At 46.6% G+C, this 18,332-nt stretch overlaps 2 protein-coding genes across 3 annotated transcripts in view; both read left to right on the forward strand.

Annotated features, from left to right (window-relative positions):
• Nucleotides 1-1,633: 1,633 nt before the first annotated feature.
• PATL2 (PAT1 homolog 2) lies at nucleotides 1,634-12,272 on the forward strand. Of its 2 annotated transcripts, XM_084903309.1 has the most exons (16): nucleotides 1,634-1,692; nucleotides 1,992-2,082; nucleotides 2,714-2,931; nucleotides 3,770-3,850; nucleotides 4,608-4,750; nucleotides 5,208-5,285; nucleotides 5,518-5,659; nucleotides 7,534-7,654; nucleotides 7,756-7,853; nucleotides 8,070-8,123; nucleotides 8,223-8,356; nucleotides 8,479-8,638; nucleotides 9,345-9,485; nucleotides 10,346-10,443; nucleotides 10,997-11,146; nucleotides 12,035-12,272. In XM_084903309.1, the coding sequence occupies exons 1-16, from the start codon at nucleotides 1,654-1,656 to the stop codon at nucleotides 12,051-12,053; spliced, it is 1,767 nt and encodes a 588-aa protein (XP_084759435.1). In that variant the 5' UTR covers nucleotides 1,634-1,653; the 3' UTR covers nucleotides 12,054-12,272. The 2 variants fall into 2 exon arrangements, with proteins under 2 accessions (XP_084759435.1, XP_084759436.1); XM_084903310.1 differs by lacking the exon at nucleotides 7,756-7,853 and having other exon boundaries at nucleotides 7,534-7,596; nucleotides 12,035-12,264.
• Nucleotides 12,273-13,720: 1,448 nt separating this feature from the next.
• The window catches only part of SPG11 (SPG11 vesicle trafficking associated, spatacsin), an 82,481-nt gene continuing 77,869 nt past the window's right edge, over nucleotides 13,721-18,332 (forward strand). Inside the window, exon 1 of the mRNA XM_084902659.1 lies at nucleotides 13,721-15,140. Within this exon, the coding sequence (XP_084758785.1) occupies nucleotides 14,629-15,140 (512 nt within the window). The 5' untranslated portion in view covers nucleotides 13,721-14,628. The remainder of the gene's footprint in view (nucleotides 15,141-18,332) is intronic.

Consider the following 18,332-nt stretch of genomic DNA (forward strand, 5'->3'; position numbering starts at 1 on the left):
AATGTATGTTTGATCCAACAATCTTGTTTACCTGTCTGTAACTTCTTATTCTTCTGGAAGCTCTCAGAGGCCCTGGGTGGCATCTGCCTATTCATTGCTGTAACCCAAGTGTAGCACAGATTAAGTAGCACAGTTAATCTATGGCAGGATATTAGAAAATGCAAGGGACCAGTAGACACATATGACTTGAGGCAAAGGTAGGGGACTTTTACAAAAGCCACTAGGCCCCAAGTGAAATTTCAAACAGCCAAGGCAGAGCTGTTACCTTGAAGACTAACCCTATTTCAACTGCTTGGTACCAATTGGTACCAGAAGTCCCTTCACAATAAAAACCAGCATGCAGCAAGTGACTTTTTCTCAGACGTGGTCTCTGTAACAATGACTCACTTCTGAAACACTGAATGTCTCCATGTAGCTCCTTTGTTAATAATACCAAAGTGAACTCTTAGGAAGTTCATGAGAGCTAAATAACATTGCCAAAAAGGCCTAAACCCAATTCCAATATTTGAAAAGTTTTTCGGTAACTTTCAAGCTCCTTAAAAATGTCCTCCTATCCACATAGTTCTGACCTACAGCAAATCTTTTGAAACAAATTTTTTATTTAGGGGCATCAAGAATCATAGTCCTGCCCTGGCCAGTGTGGCTTATTTGGTTGGAGCATCATCCCACGCACTGAAGGGTCCTGGATTTGATCCCCAGTCAAGGTCCATACCCAGGTTGTGGGTTCAATGCCTGGTCAGGGCGCATGGGGGAGGCAACCAATCGAAGTTTCTCTCTCTCCCTCTCTCTTCCTTCCTTCTCTCCAAAATCAATAAAAACATATTTTAAAAGAAAAAAAGAATCATAGTCCTAGAACCAGCACACTAGGGCCCTAACTTGCCTTTTGATAGAGAGAAATTAGCTTCTTTTTACTTTTATTCAGAAGTTCTACAGAGGGGTTTTAGCCGAATACAGGATGTGGGCACGGAACGCGCATCACTTAGGAGTTAGATGATGTTCAGGTGGGTCTTGGGTTTTGTCTATTGGCAGTACTAATATGTGTGTTTTTGTTATCACTTTTCTTTCTACTCTTCAGCTTCTGAAGCATTTTTCCATTAGAGCAGCCAAGAAGATGCAAGGTTGTCTGTGTGATTCATGCAGAAATGTTTTCATTTTGGAGACCTGGCTTCTAAGTTCACAGGGGTCCCTCATCAGTCAGAGCTGGGTAGCAGTGCACGGGACGAGGCGAAGGGCAAGCATCGCCAGGTGGGCCGCAGGGAGCCACAAGGGCCCGAAGCGCTGAGAACTACTTGGTTGTGAGGTAATCTCCCCAGGATCCACCAATTTTCCTAACCAATTCTGATGGAGCAAAACTGCGGGTTAAAGGAAACAAACCCTCACAAAGTTCCTAGGAAGGGTGCAGAAAACAGGGATTTCTTTAAATATCTGCTACCACATATAAATCCCAAAAAACTGAACTCAAACATTGAATGGTTAAAAACTGCAGTTTGTTTCTCTTGCCCTTTCAAGAGTTTTCGTTACCATAAGATTATGTTCTCATTATCTCCATCAAGATGCTGTGTTTGGGGGATGCTGGCCCTTTAACAGGAGAGAAGGGGAGGGTCTGGGACTCTTAAAGCCAGGGACAGCAAGCCAGCCCTGGCCCAGGCTGCCATGGCTAACGTGAGCAGAGAGGACAGCAACAGTCAGGTGGTGGGTGTCAGCAACAAGGCAGCTGGGGGGGCCCCCCTCCCTGCACCGGTGGAGGCTGGTGGTGTCTGTGGGAGTGCTCCCCCAAACCCTGGCCCTGTCCCTCCCTTCTGTGCCTTTGCAGGACAGCTGCCTAGAGCTGGGTTGATGAGGTCAGAGGTTGGGGGTTTCAGGCAGCCCCGCTCCTTGAGATCCTGGGCCAGTACTCCCCTGACAACCTTGCTGGGGGACAGCCATGCTGTAGGGTGCCACGCCATTTTTGCTGAGGAGGAGGGTGCCTCTGGGTCTCTTCCCTGTCCCAGGTTTGCCTTCCAGAGGCTGACAGTGCTCTCTCGCCAGAGGAAGCAGCCGTGGAGGAAGCCCGCCAGCCTGCAAAGATGACATGTCTTGAAGGTATCACTAAGTGAGCCGTAGTACTTGGGTAGAAAGCCTGGGGGTGCGGAGACTTACTATTCTGGCTCAGTGGAGGGACCTGGGCTTGCATGTCCAGAATCATTGCGAATGACTCCAAACTCGTCTACTTGTTGGCTAGATCATTCTAGGTAACTGAAATCACTTTTCCAGGGTCCCCTTTCTCACCTTCGTAGTGAAATGATCAACAACACGCTTGTATGATGGTTGTGGGAGGTGAATGGACATATACCTGTAAAGTATCTGGCACACAGTAGGGTTAAATTGCAGTGAGTCAGGACAGCTGGAAATTGGTTGGTTAAAGAGGCATAGAAAGGGCTGTTAGGTGGAGGGGAGCAGGTGGGGAAGCCTGTGGTGGTGCCTAATGAGGCAATTAAAGAGGGGATGTAGAAAGAAAGGTGTCCGGCACCTGCCAGGTTCCGTTTGCTCTTATCGGGGACAGGTAGGGGTCCTCTGGGGTATGGAGGCTGAGTTGAGCCTTAGAACAGGAGGCTGCTGTTTGAAAGTAGTGCTGAAGAGGGCTCATGGACAGAAGTGCTACTGAGAAGACTCTCTAGACGAGACTCCTCACACCTGGCCCCCCTCTCCCCACCCCCACCCCCTGCTTCTTCAGGCCCCCACTCAAACCAAGGCCCAGACAAGTCCTGTGGCCCCGTGGCTCCTGAGGAGGAGCTGGTTTCTAGCTCCCAATTGGAGGAGGAGGAGGAAGAAAATGAGGAGGAAGAGGAGGATCTGGATCCAGATCTGGCCCCAGACCTGGAGGAGGGAGTAGATGAAGAGGAGGAAGACCTTGGGGATCCAGCTATCCTCAGTGCTGTCACTAACACCCAGGTACCACGCCAGGAGAGGCTGGAGGGATGGTAGCCTGAAGTGTTTGTGGCTAAACATCCCTCTCCTCTTCTTTTTACCCTTTCTAAGATAGGTCCTGGGTTAATACTTTCTGTTTCAGGCTTGTACCTAAGTAGAATCTCTCTTCTTCCTTCTCTTTCCTCCTGTCACCCACTTAGTTTCTGATGCTATCTTCATCTTAGAATCCAGATCCTAACCCTGGCCAGTGTGGATCAGTTGGTAGATTATTGTACTGTGCACGAAAGGTCAGGGTACACATGATTCATCATGTGTAAACTCCAAGGCCCTACAAGGAAGTGCCAGGAAGGCTTTCAAACATTTGAGAATTCTTCTTCATAAGGGGAGTGTAGGAGGCAGCTGATCGATGTTTCATTCACATTGATGTTTCTGTCTCTCTCCCTCCCTCTTCCTTCTTCTCTCTCTAAAAATTAATAATGGGGGTTAGAGGGGTAGGGGAGAGTCTATCAGGGGTAGGCCCAATCCATAGATGCTGGCCCTGCTCCTGTGCTGAAGATGGGTCATCTTTGATCCTGGGCTCCTGTGTCTCAGCAGTCCATTCCTGATATTTACTCCCTTGGATTCTCACAACCAGTGGAGAGAGACAAGGATTCCATATAGAGTGAATGACTCAGCTCAACCTGCTCCTGAGATACCAGTCTTGCTTCCCCGTAGGAAAGGACAGGGGCCCTGGCCCGGTTGACTTTGATTATGAGGGAGGGTCAGGCTGCCTTTGTCCTGGGTACCCTCTATGGACACAGACAAACTGAGAAGACACCACAGAGGCTCACTTGAGTCTAGATTTTCTTCCCTCCCATTCCAGAGAGGTCTTCCAAGCTCTCCTGGAATCAAGGCCTCTGGGGCGCTGGGGATGTCACCTGCCTCCTTGCACTTTCTATGGCAGGTGAGTCGCTCCAGTCTTCAGAGCGTGAGAAAGTGAGTAGGTGTTGAGAAGGGGCATGCAGAGTGTCCTTCCTTTCCATTGTTTAGTCTGCTCTTGACCTTAATTGGAGATGAAGCATCCAAAGTGAGATGTAGGCATGGGAGGTGGGAGACACTGATCATGCAGGGAAGCTTGGTTGGTGACAGATGGAACTGGGACAACTGGCCATTTATTTAAAAAAAAAAAAAAAAAAAAAAAAAAAAAAGGACAAACTAGATCCCTACTTCCACTTCCCTGCATTTCAGCACATAAAGCAGCACTGAGCTTAGGACTAGAAAGAGCACTTGCCCTTCAATTAACTGCATAATGAGAACGCGGTCTGGGATGGAAGAAATGCAGGAAAGAGTGCAGGGAGAAGGGAGGAAACTAGATCTGAGGTGAGTCAGGAAAGAGACAGCTAAGCATGGCCCCAGTGGCTGAAGGGCTAAGACTGTCACAGAGAGGAGAGGCAGAGGTGTTGGCTGACCTACAGTAGGAAAAGCACATGCCCCACACTGTCCAGGACTGGAGAGTAGCTCCCTGGGAGGTGACAGACCCTGTTGGAAACAAAGACAGGATCCACAGTCTGCTGACCTCACAGCTGGCTTGAAGTTCCCCCAAGATGGCAAAATGTCCGGGGAGGGTCTTGAGAAAAAAGGCAGGTGAGAATGTAGAGGCAGGAAAGGCACTTAGCAAGAGCAGCATTCTGTGGTGGAGATGCCTCTCTAATTTCTCTTAGACCCTGGACTACTTGTCGCCAGTTCCTTTCCGGCCTACACGTCCCAGTACCAACTCTCCAGTGCGGCACTTTGGACCTCGGCTGCTCCCACCAGACCCATATGTCTTCTGCAGCCCACCGACCTCATGGTCTCCTAGGTTCAGGTACTGGTTCTGGGTGCCAGACGCCCCAGCACCCACAACAGTCTGTTCCCCAGAGGTCCCTGGAGGAAGTGGCTGAGGAGGGGTGGGAGACACTACCAGCTTCCACAGAAATATGCTTATAGAAACTTAATAAGGAAAGTCTGAGGTAGAGTCCCTCACAGATGAGGAAATGGAGGCTCAGGGAGACTAAAATAACTTCAGGGTTAACTGACATGGCAGAACTGAGAGTAGGACTAGAACTTGAGACAAGCAGGCTAAATGGTTTTCTACGGTGTTGAGATTTCCTGCAGCCAAATTGCAGGAGAGTGTATCTTGGAGGAGAATGTGAGCTAGGATTGTGATGTTTCATTGGCTGACTTTGGGGAGGCACATGATGTCCAGCTGAGGTTACCGGAGGCTAAATGAGGGGGCGGGGAGCTGAGACCCTGCGTTCAGCCAGCCCAAGTTTCTTTCTAAGCCTTCCCAGTCATCTGACCCAGCTCCACCCTCAACACCAACGGATCTTGCAGCTGCAGCAGCACAGTCGAACACCAAGGTAAAAAAAACACACACAAAAAAACACCTAGACCAGGAGTGGGGTTGAAGGCAGCTCATCTTTGGTCTGGGTACCCCCCCCCCTCCCCTGCTAAGTCCCTGCACAATTAGGACTCCTATACTGCTGCCCACCTCTGCACTCGCTCCCATCCTTATCACACAGCTCCACTCCCTGGGAAAGGTCACTGTGGCAGGGTGGGTGGATCTAAATGGGTGCTCCTCCTGGCTTAAAGGTCCCCAGCCAAGAAGCCCTGGTCCCGGCAGTCAGATGCCTATGCCAACCTCATGACCCGAAAAGAGAAGGACTGGGTGATAAAAGTGCAGATGGTTCAGCTGCAGAGTGAGAAGCCCTGCCTGGATGACTATTACTACCAGGTGAGCCCCTGTGCTCTTCCCATGCTTTTAACCTTGGGGTCAAAAGGTCCTGGACTCCACAGGCCCCCTCGGGTTCTCTCTCCAGCTCATAGGGGCCATATTTCTGAAGTTGACATTCCAACCCCATTCACCCCTCTGTTCTCCTACACTTCCGCCAAATGAGATTGTTTACAATGTCCCAAATACACTGAGGTTTTGTCTATCCTTTGCCAATAATTTCCCCTATTCAGCCTAAGAATATAGACTTTTCCACCTCCTGTGAGTCTTTAGAAATGTCGTTATATAAACATTTATCTACTTACCTTTATTTTTATTTTTTTTAGATAAAAAACACAAGGATCTTAGAAATAGAAGGATTCGATTTGTTGAATTGAACAAATGATGGCAGACATTTTCACGCACCTTCTCCTGCTTCCTATCTACCCTTTATTTATGGGACACATCTTTGTTTATGCATTTGGGGGTTGTTAAAGCTTTATTTCACTTTTCTCCTCAACTGCCCATAAGCCCTCTACTGAGGTCCCCACTTTTATCTCCTTCCTATTTAGTTTCTTTTTCTCTTTTCACTCTGCTTCAAAAATCACCTTTCTGTCAAGATCATTGAAAGTGAAATCATTTTATACTCTGGCCTTTTTGGTCCTGCTCCTAATATAGGAGCTTTATTCAAATCCTTATTTTGCTTGCAGTCAGTGGCTTTATTCCAGCTTGGGACTTTACATATTTCTTTAAGGAAATATTAGAGCCGCTGAGAAAATCCTCAGAAGTATAAAACTGGCCAACTGACAATAGTGCTATCTCTGTACTTCAAGTTACTGATGGTCTTCACGCCACCAGATAAAGCTGACTTTGGAAAGCACAGGCAGAATCACACCATCAAAATGGGGAGGTGGCCCTAACCCAGTGGTCCGCAAACTCATTAGTCAGTAGAGCCACATATCAACAGTACAACGATTGAAATTTCTTTTTTGAGAGCCAAATTTTTTAAATTTAAACTTCTACTAACTCCACTTCAAAATAGACTCGCCCAGGTATGGTATTTTGGGGAAGAGCCACACTTAAGGGGCCAAGGAGCCTCATGTGGCTCGAGAGCTGCAATTTGCCCACCACCGCCCTAACCGGTTTGGCTCAGTGGATAGAATGTCGGCCTGTGGACTCTAGAGTCCCAGTTTCGATTCTAGTCAAGGGCATGTACCTTGGTTGCAGGCATATCCCCAGTAGGGGGCGTGCAGGAGGCAGCTGATTGATGTTTCTCTCTCATCAAAATTTCTAACTCTTTATCCCTCTCCCTTCCTCTCTGTAAAAAATCAATAAAATATATTTTTAAATGGGGAGATGGAGGCTATGTGATATGTAGTGTATAACTTGGGAGCAAGGAATGTAGGAAGGTTGTAAATGCTGGGACAGGTTTGCTTCCTGACTCTACACTTCTCTCTGCCTTTCTATCAGACCTGAAAGTGGTACCTGGCTCCTTTTACAAAAAAATTTTTTTAATTAATTTTTTTAGAGAGATAAAGAGATAAAAACATCTTGGCATGCCCCCTACTGGGGATTGAGCCTGCAACCTGGGCATGTGCTCATACCTAGAATTGAACCCGTGATCTCTTGGTTCATGGGTGGGCACTCAGCCACTGAGCCACCTGGCTGGGCAGTACCTAGCTCTTGAAGTCCTTAGTATGAGGATCCCATGAATGCTAGCATGAGGCCTAGGGTGTTGAGGTACTTTAGAATGATTACAAATATGGCCTAAGGTGCCATGAACATTTCTGGAATAGATGCTATAGGAAAGGGTGTGTTAAAAGAAGTTGCATTTGAGAACCTTAATTCTCAATTCAGAACATGAGTATACTTTTTTTTTACATTCCATGGGCTTTCAGAATTATTATCAGAAACTAGAGAAGAAGGAGGCAGATCAAGAGCTGCTTGGACAAAGGAGCAAGGTGGAGTCCCTCAAGCTGGTAACACCTTACATTCAGAAGGCAGAGGCTTACGAGTCAGGTAGGCCCAGGGCTGGCCTCTGCTGGGTTGGGCTGACCATCTGGGTGGACGGAGGGTAGAAAGGGGAGGGAAATATGCGTATCTTGACTCCTTTCCTGCAGTGGTTCGATTCGAGGGTTCCCTGGGCCAGGTAGCCATGTCAACATGTTTTAGCCCTCGCAGAGCTATTGATGCTGTGCCCCACGGAACTCCAGAACCGGTAGGAATGGTATCTTCCCAGAACCCTTTTCTCTTCTCCCTGTTTTGGAGAAAGGTCTGAAGCATCATCATGCTTGAGTTCATATTGTGACCTAAGAGAGGGAGAAATATGATCAGACTTGTGTTAATTAGCCTTTCCAGCTCAATGTGTAGCTCCCCTGAGGCCTGGGTTGCTGCTGTGGGGGTGTGGCTGATGGCTGGGGACTCTTTCTCCCAGGAGATCGGAGCTGCAAGCAGTCAGAGGCTTCGGGTGTTGTCCTGGATCGAGAAGGTGAGATCAGCTCCTAGAGAGTTCCTAACTAATCCTTGAAAATGGGATATTGCTCAAATTGACCATCTTCTTCCTCTTTCCCACCCTCAAATTTCCCAGATGTTTCTTCAGTTACTAGAGATAGAGGAGGGCAAGAAGAACGGGCCTCCACAGTCCTGCTACTCTGAGCAGCAGAGAAACCAGGTTGAGAAGCTCTTCCAGGCCTTAAAGACCCAGGAGCAGAGTACTCTGGAGTGAGCATGGGAGGGTCATCCCTCTGCCCAGGAAGGGGAGGATCAGTAAATTTGCTTTATCCTTTCAGGCGTGTAGTCCTCCCCATTACGTACAGCCCTAAAAGTGCTCTGTCTCCCTGTAGGGAGGCAGCAGATGGCTTCCTGCAGGTGCTCTCTGTGAGGAAGGGGAAAGCCCTAGTGGCCCGGCTGCTCCCCTTCCTGCCCCGGGATCTAGCTGTTAGCCTTCTTCTGGCTGTCATCCACCACCTGCCACTCCTGGTCAAGAGGGATGCAGCTGATCAGGTACTGTGGCGCCAAGTGGAGAAGAGAGGATGATTTCATGGATGAGTGAGGGATCTTTTCTCCTCCTCCAGTTCCCACCCCCAGAGATGCCAGAGAAGGCTGGGCAGTGAGGGGTATGGACCCTGCTACCATCAGGCAAGAAAGTTAGAGTAAACTAGAGGAACAGCTGATCATCTTCAGGTGTAATGAACAAAAGAAAATTTACAGGTGTGAGTGTGCTGTGGAGGGTGAGGAAATAAGGGCTCCCTGACAAGTATGGAGCCTATACCTACTTTTCTAGGGGAAGACATCCTAGAACAAGTAGGTATTGAAGGACCAGTGTTGGTGATGGAGAGGGCTTAGTGGTGATAGGTCTGGTAAATAACTTGGCCAGGTAGGTGATAAGGCAGGTCAGCAAGAAAAGGGATGGCCAAACTGGTTTGGCTCAGTGGATAGAGTGTCGGTCTGCAGACTGAAAGGTCCCAGGTTCAATTCCAGTCAAGGGCATGTACATTGGTTGTGAGCACATTCCCAGTAGCGGGTGTGCAGGAGGCAGCTGGTCGATTTTTCTCTTTCATCGATGTTTCTAGCTCTCTATTCCTCTCTTCCTCTCTGTAGAAAATCAATAAAATATATTTTTTTAAAAAGAAAAAAAAGAGATGAAAGGCAAGGTGGGAGGAGGTGAAGTTGTAAAGTCTGAGAGAGGCACTCACTGACCTTCCTGTAGGTCCTACAAATGTTATTCAAACCTCTGGGCAAATATATCAGTCACTTGACCTTCCATGAACTCCTCCAAGGACTTCAGGGATTAATGCTGCTTCCATCTGGCTCCTCAGAGCGGCCAGTCACTGTGGTGCTTCAGAACCAGGTAACATATCTATCTAGGAGGCAATTGTTGTTTTTTCGTGTGTGTGTGTGTGTGTGTGTGTGTGTGTGTGTGTGTGTGTGTGCTTTCTGGGAGGCTTTTGTCTTGCCATAGATGGTCTCCAGGTGTTATCACTGGCGAGGAATAAATGAGGGAATGTTCTCATGTCTGCAGCCACCTTCTCTCTCCAGTTTATCCTTTCCAGTGCTTATCAACTTCTAGTGAGCATTAGGGTCACCGTGGGCCCACTGCCAGAGAGTCACTGAGGAGACCCGGGGTGGGGCCCACACGTCTGCTTTTCTAACAAGCTCTCTGGTGGTGGTGCTGCTGTAGACCTCTAGAGCAGAAGTCACCCAAGTTTAATAGAAAAAATCTACATCACCAATGAGTGGTTATAAGTAGTTTATATGTTATACTATACTAATATTAGGCACATAATAGATACAAAAATAGAACATTTTAAAAGATGAGCCTCTAGATAGGAAGTTCTGATATTTTCTGATATGCCAGTAGATTGTTTTATGAACCTCTCTCTGAGGATCTCTCCTGAAGCAGTGCTTCTTAAAGTGGGGTCCACAGACTATCTGCATCAGATTCCTAGGTCCATTCCTAATCTACAGATTCTGGGGGCAGAACTCAATGAGTGTGCATTTAGTAAGGTCCCCAGAAGTTTCGTTAGGATACTTCAGAGCAGTAAAAGGTCTGCGAGTTCTCTGGCCAGCCAGTGTAAAATCTGACCGTTTTATGGGTGTTGGACTCCATTTGTGCATGTAAACTTGTTGTTTTAGTTGGGAAGAAAGAGCCAGGTAAGCACTGGATGCCTAGGACGAACTCGTTTCCCCTGGGCACTTTGTCACTTGCAGTTTGGAATATCTTTGCTCTATGCCCTGCTGAGTCATGGGGCGAAGCTGGTATCCCTGGATCCATCCCTGGAGGAACCCGGCAGTGACCATACAGCTTGGTAAGATCACAATGACCTGTACATATATTATTTCAGTACATCTGGGATGTATAGGCTGGGCCAGGTATTTCCCGAGCAGTGTATTCAAACATCATGGAAGAAGTTGGTCTAAGGGAAAACTCGCAGAGTTGTAGCTGCTCTGCCTTTATCCCTCCCAATAGTCCCCTAGAGTTTATTTTCTATGCGAGGCGGTGTAACATAGTAATTAAGGGGGACAAGCTTTAGCATCAAACAGATCTACTTTTGAATGGTGCCTCCACTTATTAGCACCATAACTTTTGGGAACATTACTTAACCCTTTCTTAGCCTGTTTCTTCATTTACAAACTAGGGATCTAGGGATGACAGTACTAGCCACTTAGAGTTCTTAAGATTAAGAAAAATTATGTGTAAAGCATTAAGCAGTGCCCTGGCATATGTCAAATGTGCAAATATTCTCCTTTATTTGCATAGAGGGTGATGGTGGTGGTAAAGGATAATAAGGATCTTGGCTTTGAATCTGTTTCCTCCATAAATACAAATACTTGGATGTTATTTCTTCCTCTGATCTTCAGGACAGATATTGTGATTCTGATCGCCTGGGAAATAGCTCAGATGCCTACAGCCTCTTTGGCTGAACCCCTAACTTTCCCCAGCAACCTTCTTCCCCTGTTCTGTCGCCACGTGGACAAACAATTGGTACAGCAGCTAGAGGCTACAATGCAGTAAGTTATGGCAGAAACAAGGTCATTGCCCCTTGTTTAAGCCCAATCTAGGTTCTATCATTTACTTCTCAATTTCTTTTAAGCCAAGAGCATGGAGAATAGCTTGCTTTTATTTTTATTTTTTATTATTTTTATTGATTTCAAAGAGGAAGGGAGAGTGAGATAGAAATATCAATGATAAAAATCATTGATTAGCTGCCTCCTGCACATCTTACACTGAGGATTGAGCCCATAACCGGGCATGTGCCTTACAAGAAATGGAACCATGATCTCCTAGTTCATAAGTTGACGCTCAACCACTGAGCCATGCCAGTTGGGCAAGAATAACTTGTTTTTAGGAGTAGTTCCAGACACTGGCATTGACTGAGTAAAGAGTCTACCTCAAGTTAGGACCCTATGGTATCTTCAAATAAGCCGTTGAATTGATTCCCAGGTGCTTTGGTCACTTATGCTATTTGTGGGCAAGACTTAATTTGAGGAACTCAATTGTTAATTCAAGAAATATTTGAGGGGGCCGGGACCGGTTTGGCTCAATGGATAGAGAGTTGGCTTGGGGACTGAAGGGCCCCTGGTTCGATTCCAGTCAAGGGCATGTACCTTGGTTGCGGGCATATCCCCAGTAGGGGGTGTGCAAGAGGCAACTGATCAATGACTCTCTCTCACTGATGCTTTGAACTCTCTATCTCTCTCCCTTCCACTCTGTACAAAAATCAATAAAATATATTAAAAAAAAAAATATTTGAGGGACAACTATTCAAAAACAAACACAAACAACATGGAGGCCATCTCTTTCCATATTTACCATCTGCTGGAGTCAGATGCTAATTAAATCACACTAATACTTTAGAAAGTGGAATTGTTTGCAGCTAACATCTGTTCTCTTTATAGGCTTGCCTGGATCTACTGATCTCATTGTTCTGGAATACGGGCATGTGGGAAGTTTAATCATCAGACACTAGCTGTGTGAGCTATGTCTACAGGGATCCAAGAGTCTGAAGACATTTCTTATGCCTTGATACATTGGAGGACCCTGCCCAAAACATTTTCTTAGCTGCCTTCAAAAACCTGAATGATGTGCCTAAAAAGGCATAGCATAATAAGGTATAATTAAAGAGATGATACAATGATGTGTTGAAACTTGTTTGTAGGAGAAAGTAGCCCTAGATGAGCTAAGATGGTTGAATATACATATACATATACATATACATATCTCTTTGGGGATCTGAAATGTTTGGTCTAACTTGACAAACAAGGTTATGCATTCATCAGCATACAGAAGTGCTTTTATGAACCAGGCACCATTTTAGGTGTCAGGGTTCCAGTGGTAAGCAAGGAAAAGTCCCTGCTCTCCCGAAACTTCTGTTTGGACACGGACTAAAACAAAACATCAGGTGGTGATAAATACCATGGTGAAAATAAAAACTGGGTGATGGGTGGCTAGAGTGGAAGCTATGTCAATAGAGATTATATTCAAGTTGAAATGAAAAGTATTTCATGTAGAGGCACTACTGAGCACAAAGCCCCCAAAGTGAGAATGAATTTGGTGTTTCAGGAAAAGACTGAAGTACCCCAATGAGTGGGGAAGGTGACGAGATTGGAAGGAGGTAGGCAGGGGGTAAGACCTGTAAGCCATAATTTTTAATTTGGATATTTAACTGCGGTGAAGTCAGAATTTTAAACAGGAAGGTAATGTGACATGATTTCACTGTTAGAAGATCACTCTAAAAATGTTACCAGACATTGTTAGTGGTGTTACCAAAGTTGAAAAGAAAGTACTTTAAGAAGGGAGTGAGGAATGATAGGTGATGGGTGTGGCAGTCTAGAGATTAATTTTGGAGGGTGAGCTTTGGTGGAGATAGCAGCCTGATTAGAGGGGAGGAGAGGGAGTTTTTCTGACCACAAGAAGTCAACTTGGAATTTTCTGAAAGGGAAACAGAAATTTGACAGAAGGTAGCCATTGGTGTAGGACAGTGGTGGGCAAACCGCGGCGCTCAAACCACCTGCGGCTCTTTGGCCCCTTGAGTGTGGCTCAGCGTTAGAACCACTTCTTTAAAATAGACTTGCCCAGAGTGAAAACCAAAGCCGAGTCTTTTGCATGGGCCACAAATCACACTATTAGTGTGCGCCTGCAGTGGTATTTAAAAAAAAAAAAAATATCTATATCTATATCTATATATATCTATATCTATATATATATATATATTGTTACAGAGAGGAAGGGAGAAGGACAGAGAGAAACATCGATCAGTTGCCTCCTGCACACCTCCCTCTGGGGATATGCTAGCAACCCAGGTACATGCCCTTGACTGGAATTGAACCTGGGCTCCTTGAGTCCGCAGGCCAACACTCTATCCACTGAGCCAAACCGGTCAGGACTGCATGTGGTATTTTGTGGAAGAGCCACACTCCAGGGGCCAAAGAGCCACATGTGGCTCACAAGACGCGGTTTGCCAACCACTGGTGTAGGATTAGGAAGTCATTTTTTTTTTTTTTTTTAAGAAAAAAGATATGTTTTAGAACAGAGTTTATCCACCCAGCACTAGTAGAGCCAAATAAACACTGAGAATTGCAGTGTTGAAATATTGGCTATTTTATTGATGAATGACCTTATTCAGGAGAATGGGAAGCTAAGGCTCAAAAGCTGGAAATCCTTGAAGGTCTGTAGGTTAGATTATACAGGGCAGCTGATTGGTCAGAGGTGAAATAAGGGTCATGAATCATTTCTTCAGGTCTTGAGGATAGCTCTGAAATCTTTTCAGACTCCCTCTGGTCTCATGGAAAGTAGCCAGGGGCTTGCTCCACCATAGGACTCAAAAACTGAAACATAATTTATGTCAAGATGTTATCTTGAGTTTGCCATTGGTCTGGTCGCTGTGACTAGTAGCCCAGACCTCACTATCTTCTGATTCAGAGGTTGCTGATTACTCAGGAAGAAAGGCTAGGTCTAAGGGGTGTATATATAGATATGATTTCTAGAGCCAAGACTTAAAACTAAATTTAACCAAAGTCACAGGAACCACCAGTTTCACATGGTAGAGCATGTCTGTACGATAATGAAGTCACCCCAGCAAAGAGGGAGGAAGGAATGCAGGAGAAAAAGAATTCTATACACACAAAGCCCTAGAACTAGAGGAGGATTCGAGTCAAAGCCAGAGGAGGAGCTAGCCTGGGGTAGCCCTGGGAGCTACCTGGTTGTGGATAAGAAAGGCACCGCTATCAGGGCCCTTTCCAAAATGCCCACCGCACACCTCCTCTCACCCCTCTGCTCCTCTCCGCGGACAACCTTGGAGCACACATTCCCCGAGGAGAGCAGCAATGACAGGGCAACTCCACCCCTTACCCTGTGTCCCTGCCCTTTTCAACATTCAGGTCAAGGGTCAGTCCACACGGCTAAGGATTGTTTGCACCACTCCCGGGCTGTAAACAAACAAACAAAATGCCAAGAAAGAAGGCAGGGACTCCCAACCCTAGGTGGCGGCTAGATGAAGGCGGCAAAGGGTAATGGCACAGCGAGAGCGAACTGCTACGGCCTGCCTGAGGCCGGTGAGGGGCGGGCCCGAGGCCGGCGCAGACACCGGTCCGCGGGCGCGGCAGGTCCGGACGTCTCCCCGCGAGAAGTGACCTCTGGCGGAGACAGCGGGCCCGCGGCTGCGGGAGTCACGAGACAGCCTGGGGTCGACCCCACTGCGCATGCTCTGGACGCAGGGGCAAAAAATAACACCCAAAATCTGCCGGACCAAAGATGGCGGCGGAGTGATCCGGAAGTGCTGCCGCCGCCCGGCTTCTGTGGCGCTGAGACCATGGCGCGGGTTCTGCCTATGTTGCTGGTGCCGGTCCCCGCTGAGGCCACGGGGCGTCTGGGGAGCCGGGCGCAGCTGCACGGCGAGCAGGAGGTTCTGGGGAGCCTGACCGCCGCGGGCCGCCTCCAAGTGCTTTCCTTGGTGCCGGGCGGCCGGGGCGGGGGTGGCTGCTCCCTCGACGGCCCCTTTCGGCAGTGAGTGCTGGGCGGCGTGGGGGTGGGGGGTCCGGAGCCCTAGCGTGGCTGGCCCTGATGCCCTTCCTCTGGCCGGGAGGGAGGGAGCGGAGAGCCCGGCTCCCTTCGGGGAGCCGCCACCGGGGAGCCGCCGCCGGGCTGCACCCTGGCTTCCCAGTTCCGGGTGGGCGGGGCGCCGCCGCCTCCTCTCACTCCTTCCGGCGAAGTCATGGTGCCGCGCACCTCGCGCATTTTCTTCTTTCAGTTAGGTCCGTTGGAGACTCCCGCTGGGATGATGTTAGATGGGGGTGTGTGTGTGTGTGTGTGTGTGGGTGGGTGGGTGGGTGGGTGGGTGGGTGGGTGTCGTCGGGATGCCCTTTCTCTTGCCCCCGAAACAGAGCGAGTTCCGTCACCAGCGGCTCCTCCGCCCCTTCGGCAAGGACGGAGAGCCGAGATGGTCCCTCCGCTCGCATCCTCAGGCGCCGGCGGCTTCCTGGGAGCAATGCCTAAAAAGTGGATTAAGACAGTTCTTACATGTGAGGCTTGCACGGTTTAGGAGTGCAGGGGAAGATAAGCATTATAACCATGTACTATTACTCTCCATTTTGTAACCCTCGGGCCAGGGTTTAGTTTTTTCTTCATTAGTTTTGGTGGTGCCCTCTGAGTCCTTGGGCTCCTTTTAGATAGAAAACGTTTTGGAAACGAGCAGCTCTTTAAGACTGTGAGTAGTCAGGAGGTGCCTTACCTTGGGAGCTCCAGGTTGTAGAACAGTTCTCACAGTAGAAAATGAACCTAACTGAAAGAAGAAAATGCCCCACGTGGGGATGGGGAGCAAACCAGTGAATGATTTCATCTGTCCTGTGTGTGCCTTTTTTTTTTTTTTTTTAGTATATATTTTTTATTTATTTATTTATTTATTTATTACAGAGAGAAAGGGAGAGGGATAGTCAGAAACATTGATGAAAGAGAATCATGGATTAGCTGCCTCTTGCACACCCCTTACTGGGGATGTGTCTGCAACCAAGGTACATGCCCTTGACCGGAATCGAACCTGGGACCTTTCTGTCCGCAGGCAGACGCTCCATCCACTGAGCCAAACCGGTTAGGGCTGTGTGTGCCTTCTTTATTCCTGACCTCTGTTTGCTAGGAAGAGGAAAGTCTCCCCTAAGGCCTAGGGGAAGTAAATTTATTCAACCGTATTAAGTCCCCTATGAACAGAACTTTGTAAATCCAAGGCTGAAGCAGAGTGAAAAGCAGAACGCTTTAGGTGTTGGAGAACTTTAACAGAAGACACACACACACATGAATTAATGGGGCATTTATAAGCTACTGCATGAAATTAGTACAGGGGGTAGTTCAAGAGAAGCTTTTTTATTGGAATGTAATTGAAATTAAAATATTATACCTCATAGGGTAAAAGTAAGGGCACATTTTTAGTGTTCAGGTTTTATATCCCACTTTTTTCAAAGTATGCACCATTCTTTTTTTTTTTTAAATATATTTTTATTGATTTTTCACAGAGAGGAAGAGAGAGGGACAGAGAGTTAGAAACGTCGATGAGAGAGAATCATCGACCAGTTGCCTCTTGCACACCCCCCACTGGGGATGTGCCCACAACCAAGGTACATGCCCTTGACCGGAATCGAACCCGGGACCTTTCAGTCCGCAGACCGATGCTCTACCACTGAGCCAAACTGGTGCCGGCTGCACCATTCTTTTATATTGTTGAAATCACTGTACATTCTATATTTTATTTTCATTGAAAATGTTGTCTTCCCACATGCTAATGTAGTCCATGTACTAACGATGTGAATAGTGTCAGTGTTCTGCCTTTTAAATGTATCTTAATTTGTTGAACATTGGGGAGGCAGAATGAAAGAGATGACATCTTTTTAATTGGCTGTCTTCCAGTGGCATGGAAGTCTTATGCACTAAGTGTGTGTTCCCTGAAATTTGTAAGTTGAAACCTTAACTACCCGTGTGATTGAATTTGAAGATTGAGCCCTTAAGGAGGTAATTAAGGTTAATGGAGATCATAAAAGTGGGGTTCTAATTCTATAGCATTCTATATGGAATCCTATAAGAAGAGACTCCAGAGATCTCTCTCTCCAAGCACAGGGAGTAATAGCCATGTGAGGATGCAGCTAGAAAGTGGCCGTTATCTTCTTGAAAACCAGAAAACTTTGCTCATGATTCTCTTAAGACACATTTTAATTTTTGATAATCCTCACATGAGGATATTTTTTTTCATTGCTTTTCAGAGAGTGAAAGGGGAGACATCAATGTGAGAGACACATGGACAGGTTGCCTCCTTCTCATGCCCCAAGTGGGGACGGGGAGCAAACCAGCAACCAAGGTATATATATGCCCTTGACTGGAATTGAACCTGAGACCCCTCAGTGCAAGATTGGTTGCTCTAACCACTGAGCAATCCACCAGTGCTAAATGTAATTTGATTTGAATATTTAACTTGAAGCTATAGCATCATTAGTCTCTTTCCATCCTTGTTAGCCAGTGTTCTTATGTTGACATTGCTCTGCTTTACAAATTCTGTAACTGTTCTGTTCAGCAAGGTAGCGATTAGCCACATGCGACTTAAAAATTTAAATTTATTTCCACAGTTTCATTACTCATATTTCAACTGCTCAGCCATATGTGGCCGTTGGCTACTGCATTGAACAGTGCTGATATATAGAACACTTCTATCATCACAGAGTTCTTTTGGACAGAACTATTCTGGAGTCTTAAGATCTATTAATACAAATAATCATTCTCTTTTTTTAAAGTTGAAAGCATTTAAGTTAGTAAAACTTATTTTGTTAATTGTGAGCACCACCTCACTTAACTAATATACTTACTTGGTTGTTGAAATTTACCCTTGATCATAACAGTTCTTTTAAATATATTATCAGTCAGGATTTAGGATTAAGAAATAAAAGCAGACGTAATTTCTTGCTCCATGCTCCCTTTTCACCACCTACTTCTATATTCTTGTGCTGATGTGAAGGGGAAGAAGTAGGAAGGGAAAGGGGGAAGAGGTAGGAAGTCCTAATGCAGTTTACTTTCTCTTAAATTGGATATATTATAGAATTAATGCTACCAGGTAAACTAAAGAACTTTTCTCTATTCATTCTGCTCTTCCAATCTCACAATTGTGGGTAAATATTATTATAGATAGAGAATATAAAAAAATGATGTAAACTTTTTCCTTAG

This window comes from Pipistrellus hanaki (assembly GCF_964339955.1).
Source record: "Pipistrellus hanaki genome assembly, chromosome: 1".
NCBI lineage: Eukaryota > Metazoa > Chordata > Mammalia > Chiroptera > Vespertilionidae > Pipistrellus > Pipistrellus hanaki.